The sequence below is a fragment of the Hypomesus nipponensis genome, chromosome 19 (genome assembly GCF_054491055.1).
Source record: "Hypomesus nipponensis isolate SF chromosome 19, ASM5449105v1, whole genome shotgun sequence".
NCBI classification, from domain to species: Eukaryota; Metazoa; Chordata; class Actinopteri; order Osmeriformes; family Osmeridae; genus Hypomesus; species Hypomesus nipponensis.
The window spans coordinates 2,412,740-2,430,000 of record NC_140379.1 but is presented as its reverse complement, the minus strand read 5'-3'; the positions used below and the strand labels follow the sequence as shown (position 1 = coordinate 2,430,000).

Below are 17,261 nucleotides of genomic sequence, written 5' to 3'. Positions count from 1 at the left end.
AGAGAGAGAGAGGGGGAGAGAGGGGGAAAGAGAGGGGGAGAGAGAGAAGGGGGAGACAGAGAGAGGGGGAGAGAGAGGGTGACTAGAAAGGGAGGATGAATTGAGATGACACCTCTCTCTACACTTGTCCTCTCGTCCGCCCCCTCGTCTCTCAAACCTCCTGCCATCTCCCCAAACAAGCACCTCTCCAACTCATCCCCTTCTCCCAACCCCCCCTCCTCCCCCACCACCTTCCAACACACTGCTCCTGTCATCCCTCTGTGCTCTCTCTTCTGTGTGCTTCTCCTCCTCTCCTCTCCCTCCTCTCCCTCCCCTTCTATCCCCTCCTCCATCCCTCTCTCCTCTCCCTCCCCTCCTCCATCCCTCTCTCCTCTCCCTCCCCTCCTCTCCATCCCTCTCTTCTCTCCCTCCCCTCCTCCATCCCTCTCTCCATCCCTCTCTCCATCCCTCTCTCCTCTCCCTCCCCTCCTCCATCCCTCTCTCTCCTCTCTCCTCTCCCTCCCCTCCTCCATCCCTCTCTCCTCTCCCTCCCCTCCTCCATCCCTCTCTCCTCTCCCTCCCCTCCTCCATCCCTCTCTCCTCTCTCTCCCCTCCTCCATCCCTCTCTCCTCTCCCTCCCCTCCTCCATCCCTCTCTCCTCTCCCTCCCCTCCTCCATCCCTCTCCCCTCTCCCTCCCCTCCTCCATCCCTCTCCCCTCTCCCTCCCCTCCTCCATCCCTCTCTCCTCTCCCTCCCCTCCTCCATCCCTCTCTCCTCTCCCTCCCCTCCTCTCCCCTCTCTCCATCCCTCTCTTCTCTCCCTCCCCTCCTCCATCCCTCTCTCCATCCCTCTCTCCTCTCCCTCCCCTCCTCCATCCCTCTCTCTCCTCTCTCCTCTCCCTCCCCTCCTCCATCCCTCTCTCCTCTCTCTCCCCTCCTCCATCCCTCTCTCCTCTCCCTCCCTCCCATCTGTGCTTCAGCCCCCAGGGAGGAGGGAGGGGCTGTCTGAGGGCCTGGAACTGCTTCTTCACACACTCTTCTGTGTGTATCTGTGTGTATCTGTGTGTGTGTCTGTGTATGTGCTTTACAGAATGCATTTTAAAGGGTCCCATTGTCTATTCGAGTTTGGCAAGCTAATAGTAAAGCACAACAATATAGTCCACACACACCAAGTCAAACTGCCTGTTAAACACTGCGGTTAAAACAACAGCTTTGACATAGATCCCTTTCGTAACCACAATCAAACAAGCCACACAGATTGCCAGATCCAGTCCTCTATCCCCCCCCCAGCTCTAGTTGTGACGTGGGTTGCCAGATCCTGTGCTTCCTTCCCCCTCTCAGCTCTAGTTGTGACGTGGGTTGCCAGACCTGTGCTTCCTCCCCCCTCTCAGCTCTAGTTGTGATGCGGGTTGCCAGATCCTGTGCTTCATCCCTCCCTCCCAGCTCTAGTTGTAATGTGGGGTCCAATGCAGGGAGTTGTCATCATATCTGTCTGGCTAAAGGCCAGGCCACAGCCTTGACACAACAGCTGCTGTCTAATCACACTCTCTCAGAGAGCACATCTGACGAGAATCACTTTACGATCAGCATGGAACATACACACACTCACACACACTCACACACACACACACACACACATACCACCCCCTTACCCTTAGCTGCCCTCCTCCTGGTGTGTCTGTGCTTGTCCATGAGGTTGTGCCTCAGTGTGTGGCTGTACCCCGTCCTGCAGTCTGAGGACAGGACTTGTCTGCACACAGCCCCCGTCAAGCTGCTGTCAACAGCACAGCGGCTGTGGTCACTTCTGATGTCACTTCCTGTCGGCCTGTGGAGCTATATCCTGTGTGATAATGTCCCTCTGTCTTTACTGAGGTTTGGCTGACACTTTCTGTTTTCTCCTTCTCTTTTTCTCTCTCCCTCTCTCTCGTTGTCCCTCTCTTTCTCTCTCCCTCTCTCTCCTTCTCCCTCTCTTTCTCTCTCCCTCTCTCTCCTTCTCCCTCTCTTTCTCTCTCCCTCTCTCTCGTTGTCCCTCTCTTTCTCTCTCCCTCTCTCTCGTTGTCCCTCTCTTTCTCTCTCCCTCTCTCTCCTTCTCCCTCTCCTTCTCTCTCCCTCTCTCTTGTTGTACCTCTCTTTCTCTCTCCCTCTCTCTCCTTCTCCCTCTCTTTCTCTCTCCCTCTCTCTCGTTCTCCCTCTCTTTCTCTCTGGAGGAAGCGCAATTGTTTTACACTTTATACTTTTCTTTTGCTCTAACACAAGAGTTGAGAGCTTGCATCTCTCTCTCTGTGTCTCCCTGTGTCTCTCTGTCTCTCTCTGTCTCTCTCTCTCTCTGTCTCTCTCTCTGTCTCTCTCTTTGTCTCTCTCTCTGTCTCGCCGTTTCCTCCCATCGTAACTACAAAGTGGTCTTGTAACGTGTGCTAACCATGGTTGTAACCACGTGCAAACACACATACACAATTACAGTACTTACACACCCACAAACAGAATAATCGTGCATACACACACCAGTGGCTGCAGGCTCACACATATTCTCACACACACACACACACACACACACACTCATAAACACACCCACTCATAAACACACACACCTCACTCCCCATACACACACACTCTCCTCACCACCCTTCCGCACTCCCCACACACAAACTCCCCACTCACTCACACGCTGGTGAGCTAAGAAAGAAGACTGCATCCTGCCAGTGTAGAAAGCCCCTTGTGTGAGTGGAGATAGCTTGAGTAGGTCACCACAGCTCTCTAGAATAGCTCTGACTTCCTGAAGCCAACAGAGATGTGTGTGTGTGCGTGTGGTGTGTGTTTGTGTGCATTTGTTTGGTGTGTGTCTGTGTGTGTGCGTTTGTGTGATGTGTGTGTGTGTGCGTTGGTCTTTTGGATATAATTACCACAATATTTTCATGCACGTAGTCTTTATGTGGGTTCTTTGCACACAATCTCTCTGTTGATACTGTGGTGACATGTCTTGTCACGACCACACACACACACACAAGGATGGACACACACACAAGGATGGACACACACACACACGGACATACACACACACACACGGACATACACACGGATACAGAAGATGAGCAGGAGGAAATGGGCGGAGCCATGTTGAGACTCAGCCAGGCTGGCACACATGTGACTTAAATAACACATGAACCCTCCGCACACATAACAAGCAGTGGGAATGTCGTGTGTGTGAGTGTGTGTGTGTGTGTGTGGGGGGGAGGGGTGTGTGTGTGTGTGTGCGTGCATCGGGGAGTTAGGATGCATGAGCTCTCTAGCCTAACAAGAACAAGGGATGAGATAAACATCAGGAGGGCCCTCACGGCTACATCATGAAGAGAGAGAGGGGAGAGAGACATAGCGAGAGGGAGAGGGTGAGAGATGGAGGTAGAGAGAGAGAGAGAGAGAGAGAGAGGGACAGGTAGAGGTAGAGAGAGAGAGAGAGAGAGAGAGAGAGAGAGAGGAGACAGGATGAAGGGAGAGGACAGAAAGGGTGAGGAAAGAGAGGAGAGAGGGAGAGAGTGGGAAAGGGGAGATTGGAGGAACAGTGACAGGAGCACTTTCCACATAAACGCACACAGCTCTGAAACCCAGTGTTCTGCTGGCCTGCCTCTGGGCTCCCTCTCTTTCTCTGTCTTTCTCTCTTTCTCTCTCTCTTTCTATCTCTCTTTTCTCTCTCTCTCTCTCTCTCTTTCTGTCTCTCTTCTCTCTCTTTCTCTTAGTCTCTCTTTTCTCTTTCTCTTCTGTCTCTCTCAGTCACCCTCTCTCTCCCTTTCTCCCTACGTACCCTGTGCATGAACCCAGTAAAACTCTTCACAGGAAAACCCAGCCCAGTGGAACCCAGTAGAACCCAGCACAGAGGAACCCAGTAGAACCCAGCCAAGTGGAACCCAGTAGAACTCCTCCCAGGAGAACCCAGTAGAACCCAGCCCAGAGGAACCCAGTAGAACCCAACCAAGTGGAACCCAGTAGAACTCCTCCCAGGAGAACCCAGCCCAGTGGAACCCAATAGAACCCAGCCCAGAGGAACCCCGTAGAACTCCTCCCAGAAGAACCCAGTAGAAACCAGGCCTCCCACAGACCCTCCCTCCTGGGTCCTGGGCTGTCAGGACCGTGGAACAGGCCTGTGATGCTCCTGCTGACGCTTCTGTGATGACGATTAGCGGAGATCCGATCTGACAATCTGACCGCCGTCTCTCTCTGTTGTCCCCAGATCCATTAGAGGCACATGGAAATACTCTAGGAATAGCACCAGCAAGTTAACAAGAACTATCCCTGATGGCACACACTGACAGGTCTTTACAGATGCTGTGTGTGTGTGTGTGTGTGTGTGTGTGTGTGTGTGTGTTTCTAGGGAAAAGGAGAAGCCTGATTAATTATTACACTATGTGGTTTCTCTGGGTGTGTGGTGGTTAATGCATGGATCACAGTGTGAGTGTGTGATGGGGTGTGGATGTCCCTGGCAAGAGTACGTGCTGACAAAATCCTTTTCACACACACACACGCACACACACAGCAGTGGCAGGCTCTCGTGCAGAGGTGTGTCGTGAGAATTACAAACACAACTTTCTGTGCTGCCAAGTTGCAAGGGGACAGAGATGAAAGAAAAAGAGAGAAAGGAGAGAGACAGAAAGAGGAGAGAGAAAGGGGAGAGAAAGCGAAGAGAAGGGGAGAGAGAAAGAGAAGAGAGAGAGAGAAAGAGGAGAGAGAAAGCGGAGAGAAAGAGAGAAGAGAGACAGAAAGAGGAGAGAGAGAGATCCCCTGGGATCCCACAAGGACTAAACACACTGTATGTATGTAAATCTGCATTATTAGCATCTTATCATCCTCTGAAGCTGATGCCATCTAGACAGGATGTCTGGAAACCAGAGCCCTATCAGCAGAGAGAGAGAGGGGAGGGACAAGGGGGGGAGAGAGAATGAGGGTGTGAGGGGGAGGGAGTGGTGGACGAGGGGGAAGAGAATGTGTGGGGGGGTCAGGGTTTCCCGCAGAAAATGTGCTAGTTAAGGTGGTAGGGGGGGGTTTGCCGTCAGACTGGGGGGGCGGGGGGGGGGTAGTTTGTGCAATAGACTAATGCCTTCAGGAGAGAAGGGAGACTGGAAGAGATTGGAATGAAAGGGAGAAAACGGGACAGAGTAACATGGCTGATATCACTATTAATTTTTTACTTGTATTTTTTTGACGACGTAGTTAAGGCGGCGGGCGTGTGTTGCTTAGGCGGCCGCCTTAACAGAAGAGCGGGAAACCCTGGGGGTGGTTAGAGAGAAGTGGGTGAGATAGAGTAAGGGTGAGAGAGGGTGAGGGGAGAGGGAGAAGGCTGCGGGCCAGAGAGGTAAAGAGTGAGACAGATAGTGGGTGAGGAGCAGAGAGGGTGAGGGATAAGGGGGGAGAGAGTATGAGGGTGGTGTCTAAAGACTGTATCGTTGAGTGTTCTACACTACACTCACAGACTGACTCTCTCTCTTTCCTTCTCTCGCTCTTTTTCAATTCAATGGGTTTTACTGGCATGGAATGGTCATATTGCCCAAAACATTACTAGACTATTACACTTGCAGTATCCATCACACACACACACATCCACATATATTGTGCATACTGTATAAGTACATTATTGCTCGCAATTACACTTAACACTCTCTCTACCCCTCTCCCCCCCCCTCTCCCCCCTCCCCCCTCTCCCCCCTCCCCCCATCTCTCCCCCCTCTCATCAGACCCATGCCATAGGGGCGAGCCTACAGGACACAGCACAGAGCTGCACATGTGGTTATCCAGCTCCAGGAGAGCAGTTGGCCAGTGAGACGCCTCTTATTCTTATCAGACGAATAACTGCTACAGCAGATAGGACATTGTGATTGTGTGCATGTGTGTGTGTGTGTGTGTGCGTGTGTGTGTAGCCCCAGCTCCAGGAGGTTCAAAGATGAGCTGGTGAACCCTGAGGAGCTCTGAGACCACATGACAGACAGACTGGGAAACAGACAAGAGGCTTCATGTGACAAGCACAAAGATACAGTACTGTCATCATGACAGGAGAGAGGGGGAGAGAGAGAGAGAGAGAGAGAGAGAGTGAGAGAGAGAGAGAGAGAGAGAGAGAGAGAGAGAGAGAGAGAGAGAGAGAGAGAGAGTGAGAGAGAGAGAGAGAGAGAGAGAGAGAGAGAGAGAGAGAGAGAGAAGGCAGGGCTTGTGGTCAGGGATCAGGGGGGGTCAGGGGGGTCAGGGGGACTTACTGGAAGGTGGGCGCTCGCCTCCTTCTGGCTCCAGGGTTTGGGGTAGAGAAGGGGTGCGGCCAACCCCAAGTTCCGAGATTTCTGATTCGCTCGCAGCTGTTGTCAGGGCAGCAGAGTCTGCCTCCTTCCTGTCTCCGGCCACGCCCTCTACCAAACAGGAAGTCTAGATGGAAGACATGAAAATTGCACGATTAGGTACTAACCCCAAGGACTGGACGCTAAATTTGGGAGGATTGCATGAAACCTTTATTAATTTACAGAACTGATCATGTTAGTCAGACTGCATGTCACGAAAAATTATCAACTCATAAAAGACAGAAAATACACTGTAAGGCTTTGTCTACATAGCTACGCCCAACACCACAACACAACAACCCATAGGACTCCTGTCTAGAAAATAGAAGCTATCTTTAACTCTGTGCCATGACAGACAGAGACCAGCTCAAAGCAGTCAGCCTCTAGCTAGCGTGTTTGAGACAAGTCCTCAGACGCTATCTTTCCTGAGGAGCGACAAGCGGGCAGAGAGCCCTCAGCTCTCTGATGAGACGCCATGACAGTCCCTGGGTGGGAACATTAGCGTCATGAGGCCTTGTCTTTCACACACGCACACTACAGCAGCTGTCACAGCTGTGATATACCTGGCTATGAGGAGACCAGACTAAAGGCGGTATGCCAGCAGCTTGCAGAATGAAAGAGAAAGAAGCCCCTTCACCAAAGTGACAACGTCTTGAAAGGGACAAAAAGAGAGAGCGGGGGGGGGGGGGGGGTGTAGGGGGGGGGAGGGGGTGTAGGGGAGGTGAGAGGGAGGTGAGGGGGAGGTGAGAGGAGCGAGACAGCTCGTCGGAAGCGCTCCCCCCTCCCCCTCCCCTTTCGTCGCAGAGAGAGGGATGGAGGGAGAGGGATGGAGGGAGAGAGGGATGTAGGGAGAGAGGGATGACTATTCAGGGGAGGGAGTTGGGCAGACTGTGAAAAGGGGGGGGGTACAGAGGGAGGTTGTCAGTGAGGGGAGAAAGAGAGAGAGCAAGAGAAAGAGAGAGAGAGGGGGAGTGGGGACAGGACATAAAAGGGACTGTGATGGCTCCCTCCATTGACAAGTGGCAGGCGGTGTGTGTGGGTGGGGGGGGGGGGGGGTTCTGAAGACAAAAAAGGCGCTGGGGGCTTATGAAATATACATGGCTCTCAGCTGGAGACAGATACAGAGAAGGAGCAGGCTAAGGCTACGAAGACTTGACTAGACTCCTCTATACACACACACACACTTCAGAAATAAAGACAAATGCTAAAAATACCCCGGCAACTTGCCTGCTAATGACTTCTCTTGAGGAGTGATGCTGAGTAGCATTGTGTGTGTCAGTGTATGTGTTTGTGTGTGTGTGTGGGGTGGGTTATAGGTAGCGAGCGAGAAAACCCACCCAGCATTTCTCTCCATCGCTGGGTGTTGCAGAAACCCAAACACACACGTTAGAAGTGGCTGTTTGTTTATCTGAAGGCACCTGCTACTTTTGGAAGTCCCCTTTAACCGATGAGGCCAAAGACACACACGTGCAAACACACGCGCACACACACACACACCTCAACGTTCAACTGCCTGCTTTAAAAGGCCCGGTTGAAGTCTTCGTTTAAAAGACGGTTAAAACTCAGTTAAAGAAACCAAGCGTTTGCACATTTGCTGAGCACAATTCCCTTGTTCCTACACACACATTCTAATACTGCTACCCTGCCCCTACATACGCATGCAGTAGGCCAACATAGTAGGGTTGGAGCCGAATTCGTTATTCGGATTAGCACGGATAATGCTTTGCAAACAGATGATAATTATATCTAAAGTTTATCGTTAATATTCGGCTGATTGAATTACCCTTTTCTCACAATTTCAGAATGTTTTTAGACCAAAAAACGCAAGCCAGATAATGGCAGGGGTCTCTCCCAAGGTAGGTAGCGGTTAAGCTATCTCCACGGCGAACACGCTAGCTACGCTACTAGCTCTAAAGTAGGGTGACCAGACGTCCTCTTTTACCCGGACATGTCCTCTTTTCGAGACCTAAGAAATCCGTCCGGCAGGAATTCCAAAATTGTCCGAGATTTTGCCTCGTCCGATATTGTGTTTCTCTGGGTCTTTCACAAACTATTACGCCCTTATAAGTATTGGAAAGGGTATCTCTCCCTTACGTTCCACCTTCTTGTGCGAGCTCTGGCTGTAGAGATAACTGTCAATTTGATCAGTTAGGTAGATAGCTACAGTAGCTAGCTGGTTTTTACAAACACGAAGGCGTCTGATGGTATTCGGCTCACCATTCTGTTTCGTTAAGGGCATTTGGATTTAACGTCTACACTTTATTGTCTATGATTTGAATCGCATTTTGACATTTTACTGTATCTTGGCTGGTGGAAATTGTACATCGTCACTCATTCCAGCATAGTTGGGTAAGAAACGCTCACCGTCAACTGGCCAGCTAACCAGGTCCTTGCATTTCCGGTTTGAAATGTCCAGTAGGTTACTATTTTAATTAACATAAAAAGAGATGTGCAAAAGCATTCCTGAATTTTTTAAATAATAATTAGACTTTTATCTTCTCTTATCTTGTATCCGCTTTAATACGCTTGTATATCCATACAAAAAATTTAACACGAAATGTCAAGAAACACGATTAAAGCTACTTCCGGTCTAGGCCCCATCCAATTGTGTTTCCTATCCAAAAACAGATAGTAGTGGTAATTGTGGTAAACGGATACAGATACTGGCATCTCTGCATACCCCTAAACAATACATACTGTATACACACACACATACAGTATATTCTTACACAGCTACCTCACTACACACACAAACACGTTGTTGTACTTTTTCTACTTATGTTATGTTCACTGTTTGCACCTGCTCATCAAAGTAAATTCCTTGTTTGTGACCACTTACTTGGGGATTAAACTCAATTCTGATTCTAAAGAAATACAGACCAACACGCAGAGATGGGAAGTAACAAAGTGCAAATACTTTTTAAACAAGAGTATCTGTACTTCTACTCGAGTGAAGGATGTGTGTGCCATCTTTGCAGACACGTATGCACACAGCACACAAGTCAGAGAGTTTTTGTGTGTGTGTATGTTTTCCGTGTGCGTGTGTGTGTGCCCTCTCTCTGAGTAATCGTGTGAGGCAGTCAGTCAGACCACACCAGGATGTGTTCACTCCTACAGCATTGACTCTGATAACGCTCCTGGCATCTGCAACCCTGGAGGGAAAGGTGTGAGTGGGTATAAATATTTACAGATAAATAACCACGTCTGAGTCATATGTCTATGTCTCCCACATGTCTATTGTGCGAGCAGGCACACACACACACACACACACACACACTTGTACACACACACACACACCTAACCTTAGTGTCTCTCCATCTCACTGTGCCTACACCGAGTCTGTTCTTAGTGTTGTCTATCTCCCAACTTCAAAGGACACCAGTGGAGGGAGGAAAAAAAGAGAAAGATAGAAAGAATGAATGATAGAGAGAGAGGGGGGGAGAGAGAGAAAGAGAGACAGGGTGAGAGAGGGAGAGAAAGAAAGAGAGGGAGGGTGGGTGGGAGGGTTACGCAGGCATCCACAGCAGGTTTGATATGCATATCAACATCGACCTAGTCACCATGTAGTCCAGAGAGCATGTGTGTTTGTGTCTGCTTGCGAACATTGCTCTTCACTGTGATAAAGAACTGGTCCAAATAAAGAGCAATGAAGGAAGCATGCCATCTTGACCCAGCAAATATCCCCTTGTGATTGGTAAGTGTGCAGTTAAGGGTCCCTTCAATCTGAATGCTGGAGCCATGGAGGCTGATGACCAATGACGTGGGGCAGCCAGACCCGGTGAGATGATGACAGATCAACAGGAGTGTGGCTTAACTGGATCGGGAGACATTAGCAGAGGAGAGACGATTCTAACACTGATATGATAAACATTGACTGGAGGCGATTTAGACTGGCAAGGGACGGTGTGTGTGTGTTTGTGTGTGTAACTTTGTTACTCTTACTGTGTGTTTGTGTTTGTTTATGAGTCATGAACAGAGAGAGAGAGAGAGAGAGAGAAAATGAAAGGGAGCGAGAGAAAGAGAGAGGACAAAAAGAGTGAGAGAAAGGGAGGGAAAGTGAGAAAGCAAGAGTTAAAGAGACGTGAGAGAGAGAGAGGAGAGTGAAGGAAAGAGAGGAAGAGACAGAGGAGAGAGAGACTGTCACTACCATTTTAAGAGGCTGACAGGCGAGAAAATCTGTTGAGACGGAATAATGGCTAAAGGGTGTGTGACAGCCCACTCGACCCCCACCTCTCTCTCTCTGCACACACACTCTCATTATCACATCTGGTGGGTCATACACACACACACCCAGGACAGGACTATGGGGAGGGGGTCACACACACACACCTACTCATCCACTGAAACAAACACACACACACATCCACAACCTGTCCTGATCTCTGAACCATGGCCTCTGACCCTACAGAGATAAGCTCTTTCATTACAGACTCACGTCAATACCTCTCCTACCACACAACGTCTGCAATTTAGCACCTTGTGGATAAATAAAGACCAGTAACACGCTCCAAACAGCCTCAAGGAGGGCTGGTGTGTGAGTGTGTGTCTGGATGTTTGCTTGTGAGTCTTGAGAAACAATGTTTGTCTGCGTGTCCACATGCGAGTGTTTGAGTGTGTGTTTATGTGTGCTTGTGCAAGTGTGTGTGCGTGTTCGAGTGTGGGTGTTTGTTTGCGTTTACATTCAAGTGTGTGTGTCTGCTTGCAAGCATGTGTATGTTTGCGTGCGTGCGCTTGCTTGCATTTACATTAAGCATGTGTGTGTGTGTGTGTGGGCGCGTGCTCAGGGAGGCCCATGAGCATCCGTAAACACGGCTGACACCACAGACAGGATGGATTCTCCGGGACGTCGATACCTCGGTGTGAGGTGGAAGTAGGAGATCGATCTTCCTGTGTGTGTCTTAGGCTGGAGGTACCTCTAAAGGCTGGAGGTACCTCTAAAGGCTGGAGGTACCTCTAAAGGCTGGAGGTACCTCTAAAGGCTGGAGGTACCTCTAAGGAGGCCAGCTAGTCCCCAGTGTTTCACACACAGACACATACAGGGATGTGAGTCCTTAGAAAACAGACGTCCTCTTTCCTGACGCTTCATGAGGGAGACGTGTCAGGTGAGAGGGCTGGGGAGTTTGGTTTGAGTGTGTGTACGTGCCGTTTCTAGAGCAGGACAATGGACGATCTATGGTGAGACTGAAGGAGCGTCTCTATCTCCCTCTCGTGTTTTCTCCCTCGCTCTCCCCTTCTCTCTTTCTCTGTTTATGACTAACACGCAGTAACAGAAACAAAGTCACACACAGACTCACACACGTTGAATCTCCTTCTGTTTTTCTCTCACACACACAGCTTCCGTTGTGGTACCATTTTGAGTGAGGGCCGATGAAGCCGATGGCGCCCCCGCTAGCGAACACCTCCCCTCTGATGGTCGCCTGGCCTCCTCCTGACATTTCCCTCCTACCGTGCTGACATTTACCATGGATTCAGATGGATCTTTATCCGTTAGAGGGCTTATCCTCTTCCTCTCCTCCCCCTCCTCCTCCCCCCTCCTCCTCATCCCTTACCTCCTCCAGGAGGCTAGGGAGACAGGGGGCTGGGTGGGAAGGAGGGGGTGTGAGTATCACTGCTACTCTGGGACCACTCACAAAGGCCAGTTTCACGTCATCTACTGGAGAGACTGGAGTTACTCAGCAACATTTATGGGAACACTGGTAGACTGGTGGAGAGAGAGCGAGAAAGTGAGGGAAGGAGGGAGAAATAAAGAGACAGAGAGAGATCTGTTTCTCCTGCAGGCTGACCAGTAGAGCGAACTGACACAGACTGACGTGTTACTCTCACCAGCCCCCTCTCTCTGGAACAAGCCCCTTCTCTCTCTCCCTCTCTGTCTCCCTTGCTCTTTCTCCCTCTCTCTATCTTTCCCCTCGCTCTGTCTCTCCCCCTATCTCTCTCTCTCTCCCCCTCTTTCTTTCTAATTATGTCTCTCTATTTATCTTTCTCACTCTCTCTCTCTCTACCAGGCTCTCTCCATCCTATCCTTCAATTCTCACATACACTATATTCTCTCTCCTCTTTCTCTCTGTACCTTTCTTCATCTCTCTACTCATCATTCTGTCCTCTTGGAACTCCCCCCTCCCCTCCCCTCCCCTCCCCTCCCCTCCCCTCCCCTCCCCTCCCCTCCCCTCCCCTCCCCTCCCCTCCCCTCCCCTCCCCTCCCCTCCCCTCCCCTCCCCTCCCCTCCCCTCCCCTCCCCCTCCCCCTCAGGCTCTCATGTCTTTTTCTTCTGCCTGGTTGGATTCTGCAGCAGTTCTATCTTAGCCCAGAGCGCACACATTCAGCCCCCCCCCTCCCCCCCCCCCCGACACACACACATATAAACACATGCACCCACACACGCACACGCACGGACACACTCACATGCACCCTGCTGCTTTGCCTGGGGCATCCCTACAGCTCTGAGGGGTGTGTGTGTATGTGCACCCGCGCGTGTGTGTGTGTGTTACAGACAGAGGCACGCTGCCCGGAAACCCTGAGGTAAGACAGAAGGGAGGAGGGAGGGCACAGACATACAGAAACACAGTAGGGTAACTCAGTGCCATCATCCAGCTGGTCCACACTCATCCCCTGGCTGGGAGCCACGTCCGAAGGCCTATCCTGGGGTGAGCCTGTCGGACTGGGGACAGTCTGATTGAGGACCAGGGAAGGCCAGAAAAAAGCCTGCCTGGACAGGATACTTGTACTGTTTGGTATTCATCTTTCAGATGATCCGTTTCTGAGCTAGGCGAGGCGAGGCTAGGCTAGGCTAGGCTAGAATGTGCTGTGCTGGGCTAAACTGGGCAGGACTTTCCTTGGCTGGGCTTGGCTTTAGGTTGTGCTAGTCATGGCTATGCTATGCTGTGCTAGGCTAGGCTGTGCTAAGCTGGGTAAGACTAGGTTTGGCTAGGCTGTGCTAAGCTGGGTAAGACTAGGTTTGGCTAGGCTGTGCTAAGCTGGGTAAGACTAGGTTTGGCTAGGCTATGCTTCCAACAAGCTACAGTACAGTCTGACTTTGTTGTCACCACATTTTGTATTCAACAGAGCTAAAAGATTAATCAAAAGACAGCTTTGCTAGCCTAGCACTGTGTCTTGGTTAGCATTCACAGCAGTGTTATTCTGGAGTATAACAGAGCTTTGGCTATGGTAGCAAGACAACAAAACTGCTTCAATACAGCGCTAAGCAAATGATAGAGCGAGTCAATTCACTCACCCAATAACACCACCTACTTTACAAAATATGGCAACATGCCAACTTGTACACTTGCCTTCAACCGAACTTTAACAAACAAACACACACACACATGTACACACACACACACACAGTTGGTTATCCACGCTGCGTGGTGTTCTATCTTCGACCTCAGGGGACGTAGACAGGAAGAGGGTAAGTGCTATCGATTTGCCACTTCCTCCTTGGCACTGCTGTCAAGGGGAAATTAGGCTGACCATCTGACCGTCTGCTTCTCAGCACGCCCCTGACCCTCACACACACACACATAGGCATACTCACACACACACACACACAGGCACACACCGGCACACACTCACACAGGTACAGCACTTCTGGGGCTTGGGGACACTGAGACGCTTCAGCCAACTGTGCTGGTCCATGTGTGTGTGTGTCAGTGTGTGTGTGTGTGAGTGAGTGTGTGTGTGTGAGTCAGATAAAGCTGGAGAAATGGCAAGTGGAGAGGCAAGAGAACAAAGAAACAGAGCAAGAGAGAGAGGAAGAGAGAGACAGAGTGGAAGAGAGAGAGAGAGAGAGAGAGAGAGAGAGAGAGAGAGAGAGACAGAGAATAGAGAGAGAGAGAGAGAGAGAGAGAGAGAGAGAGAGAGAGAGAGAGAGAGAGAGAGAGAGAGAGAGAGAGAGAGAGAGAGGAGGAGAGGACAGTTAAAAAATATATATTTCAACGTTGTAACATGTTACTTAGTGGACCACATGCTACATCCCACTTCTAACGTGTGTGAAACTGTTCAGATGTAGACTGTGTCAGATCACTCCAGAGCTGTGCGAAGGCCTTACTGTGACCTCTGCTGGTGGAGTTAAGAATTACACCTGGAAAGGGAATTTATTTCAGTATGTGTGTGTGTGTGTGTGTGTGTGTGCCTGTGCATGTGTGGAGGAAAAGGGTGGTGACACACACGCGAGAGGCCAAATCAAATGGCGCCCAGGGCTCTGTCAGAACAATGACATTATGAAAGGAAATCTCCACTGCTCCCAGCCCCTCACCATGACATTTACTAGTGTAACAGAGAGAGAAGTGATGGGTATAGAGGAAGAGGGAGGGAGAGAGGAGACTGGGAGAGAGAGAGAGGAATGAGTAAAGAGGTGGAGGGAGAGAGAGAGATGAGAAGGGGAGAGAGAGAGGCCGTCTTGCCTCATCAACCATGGGCTGAAATCAAAGATGAGGGAGGAGAGGAGGAGGGGAGAGGTGGGGAGGGAGGGTGGCAGGGGGAAGTTGATGGCGAGGGATTGTGCTGTGAGTATGTCTGTGATGTGTGTGTGTGTGTACATGTGTGCATATGTGTGTGCATGCGTGTGTGCACGTGTATGTGTACGTGCCTGGTTGGGAAGGGGGTTGGGGTGTACAAGGAAGAATAACAAACAGCTTGCTAATGACAGAATCCCCCCACACCACACACACACACACACACACACACACCCCTCCCGTCCTCTCAAGGCAGACATGAAAGGCTGCTTTCAGAGCAGTCATTGGACGGCTGGCTGAGACAGTAGCAATTACTCAAGTTTAAGAGCTTGGCTATATCACCCTGGAAGACAGAGAGAGAGACGGAGAGAGAGACAGAGTGTAGGAGCAGAGAACATGAGAGAGAGAGAGAGAGAGAGAGAGAGAGAGAGAGAGAGAGAGAGAGAGGAGAAAGGGTGAGAGTGAGAGAAAGAGAAAAATAGAGAGAGACAGAAAAGCGAGAGAGCTAGAAAGAAAGACAGGGAGAGAATGAGAAAAGGTGAGAGAGAAAGAAAGAGAGAGAGAGATGGAGACAGTGAGAGCGTCACTGTGTAAATCCCCACCCTAACCCCCTCCATCAACCCCACCTCTACCCTCCTTCCACCTTAGCTCGACCCATGACAGACAGCAGTCCCCCCTGACTCTGGGTCAGAACTGAGAGTGGTATTAAACACACACACACACTCACAAACACACACTAAATGAAGGTACTAAATAAAGCTTAGCAATATTTATGAATGTTATGGTACTCCTTGTATGCTGGTGAGCTGGTGTGGTAAACAACCTCATTAAGACAAGTTCTCCTCCAGTCTCCTCACTGCCTCTGTCTAACTCACCAACAGAGAGCAGGAGAAACAGGGGAGGGAGGAGAAACAGGGGAGGGAGGAGAAACAGGGGAGGGAGGAGAGAAGGGTAGGGTAGGAGAGCAGGGGGAGAGAGAAGGGGGAGAGGGGGAGGGGAGAGAGAAAGGAGGGAGATGGAGAGGGAGATGGGGAGAGAAAGAGAGGATAAAAATGGAGAGAGAGAGAGAATGAGGGGGGATGGAGAGAGAGAAGGGGGAGTCGGTGAATGAGAGGGGGGGAGGGAGAATGAGAGGGGGAGTTAGGGGGAGAGAGAGGGAGAGAGGAGGAAGGGGAGAGAGAATGATGGAGGGGGAGAGAAGGGGGAGACGGAAGGGGAAAGAGAGTGGGGGAGGGAGAGAGAGAGGGGGAGGGGGAGTTAGGGGGAGAGAGAAGGAGAGAGGGAGGAGGGGGGGTCTGTTTTCTGCTGGGTGGTTCAAGTGTGTCCGGAGGGCTGCTGAATGAACACACACAACACAAAGGCTGTCATTAGTCCCAGCATTGTGCCAACACAACAAGGTCACTACACACACACACACACAAATACACTAATACACACACACACACACACACACACAGCATTAAAGCTCTACACACACACACACACACACACACACAGCATTAAAGCTCTACACACACACACACACAGCATTAAAGCTCTACACAGACACACACAAAACCAAAAACCTACACGCAGTACCCCCCCCCCCCCACACACACACACACACACACACACAATACAGGCAGAGGCCTACAGAAGCCTGTGTTGTAGCGTTCTGCTCTAATGAGCAGGTTCCTCAGGGACTCAACCCTGAGTGCATCAATACACACCCTCTGAGGATGTGTGTGAATGTGTGTACTGTATAGATCCACAGACAAAGTGTGTGTGTGTGTGTGTGGATCCTCCTCCCTTCCTCTTTTGTCTGCTTTCTGTTTACTGCCTCAGTGTTAACACACACACACAGACACACACAGACACACACAAACATGCACACACAGACACCCCCCCCCCCCCCCCCTTCCGTTCACTACATCCATCACCCTTCATCAGACAGTGCAGGAATGTTGTGTATGCACAGACCCCTCCTGACCCTGTATGTGGCCTCTGACCTCCAGCACAGACCCCTCCTGACCCTGTATGTGGCCTCTGACCTCCAGCACAGACCCCTCCTGACCCTGTATGTGGCCTCTGACCTCCAGCACAGACCCCTCCTGACCCTGTATGTGGCCTCTGACCTCCAGCACAGACCCCTCCTGACCCTGTATGTGGCCTCTGACCTCCAGCACAGACCCCTCCTGACCCTGTATGTGGCCTCTGACCTCCAGCACAGACCCCTCCTGACCCTGTATGTGGCCTCTGACCTCCAGCACAGACCCCTCCTGACCCTGTATGTGGCCTCTGACCTCCAGCACAGACCCCTCCTGACCCTGTATGTGGCCTCTGACCTCCAGCACAGACCCCTCCTGACCCTGTATGTGGCCTCTGACCTCCAGCACAACCCTGCTGACCCCTGCTCACAGCTGCTGTGTTCAGGCCTCGCTGACATGAACACACACACACACACACACAAACACACCATTACAACTGACACCTGCTCCCTCTCTCACACACAATAGCCCTTTAGACATGCTAATGTAGCAGTCAGACCC

General features: G+C 50.9%; 1 protein-coding gene across 3 annotated transcripts in view; it reads right to left on the bottom strand.

Annotated features, from left to right (window-relative positions):
* The window catches only part of gse1b (Gse1 coiled-coil protein b), a 187,448-nt gene that overhangs the window by 128,392 nt on the left and 41,795 nt on the right, over positions 1-17,261 (bottom strand). Inside the window, exons 1-2 of one of the 3 annotated variants that reach the window (XM_084682059.1) lie at positions 7,624-8,648; positions 6,212-6,374 (exon numbers count right to left, since the gene is read on the bottom strand). Coding sequence is in view for 1 of the 3 variants with exons in the window: in XM_084682057.1 (XP_084538183.1) it covers positions 6,212-6,374; positions 8,504-8,506 (166 nt within the window). In the remaining 2 variants the exon portion in view is untranslated. Of the gene's footprint in view, positions 1-6,211; positions 6,375-7,623; positions 8,649-17,261 lie in introns of those variants that run through there. The other 2 variants (XM_084682057.1, XM_084682061.1) reach the window with 2 other exon arrangements.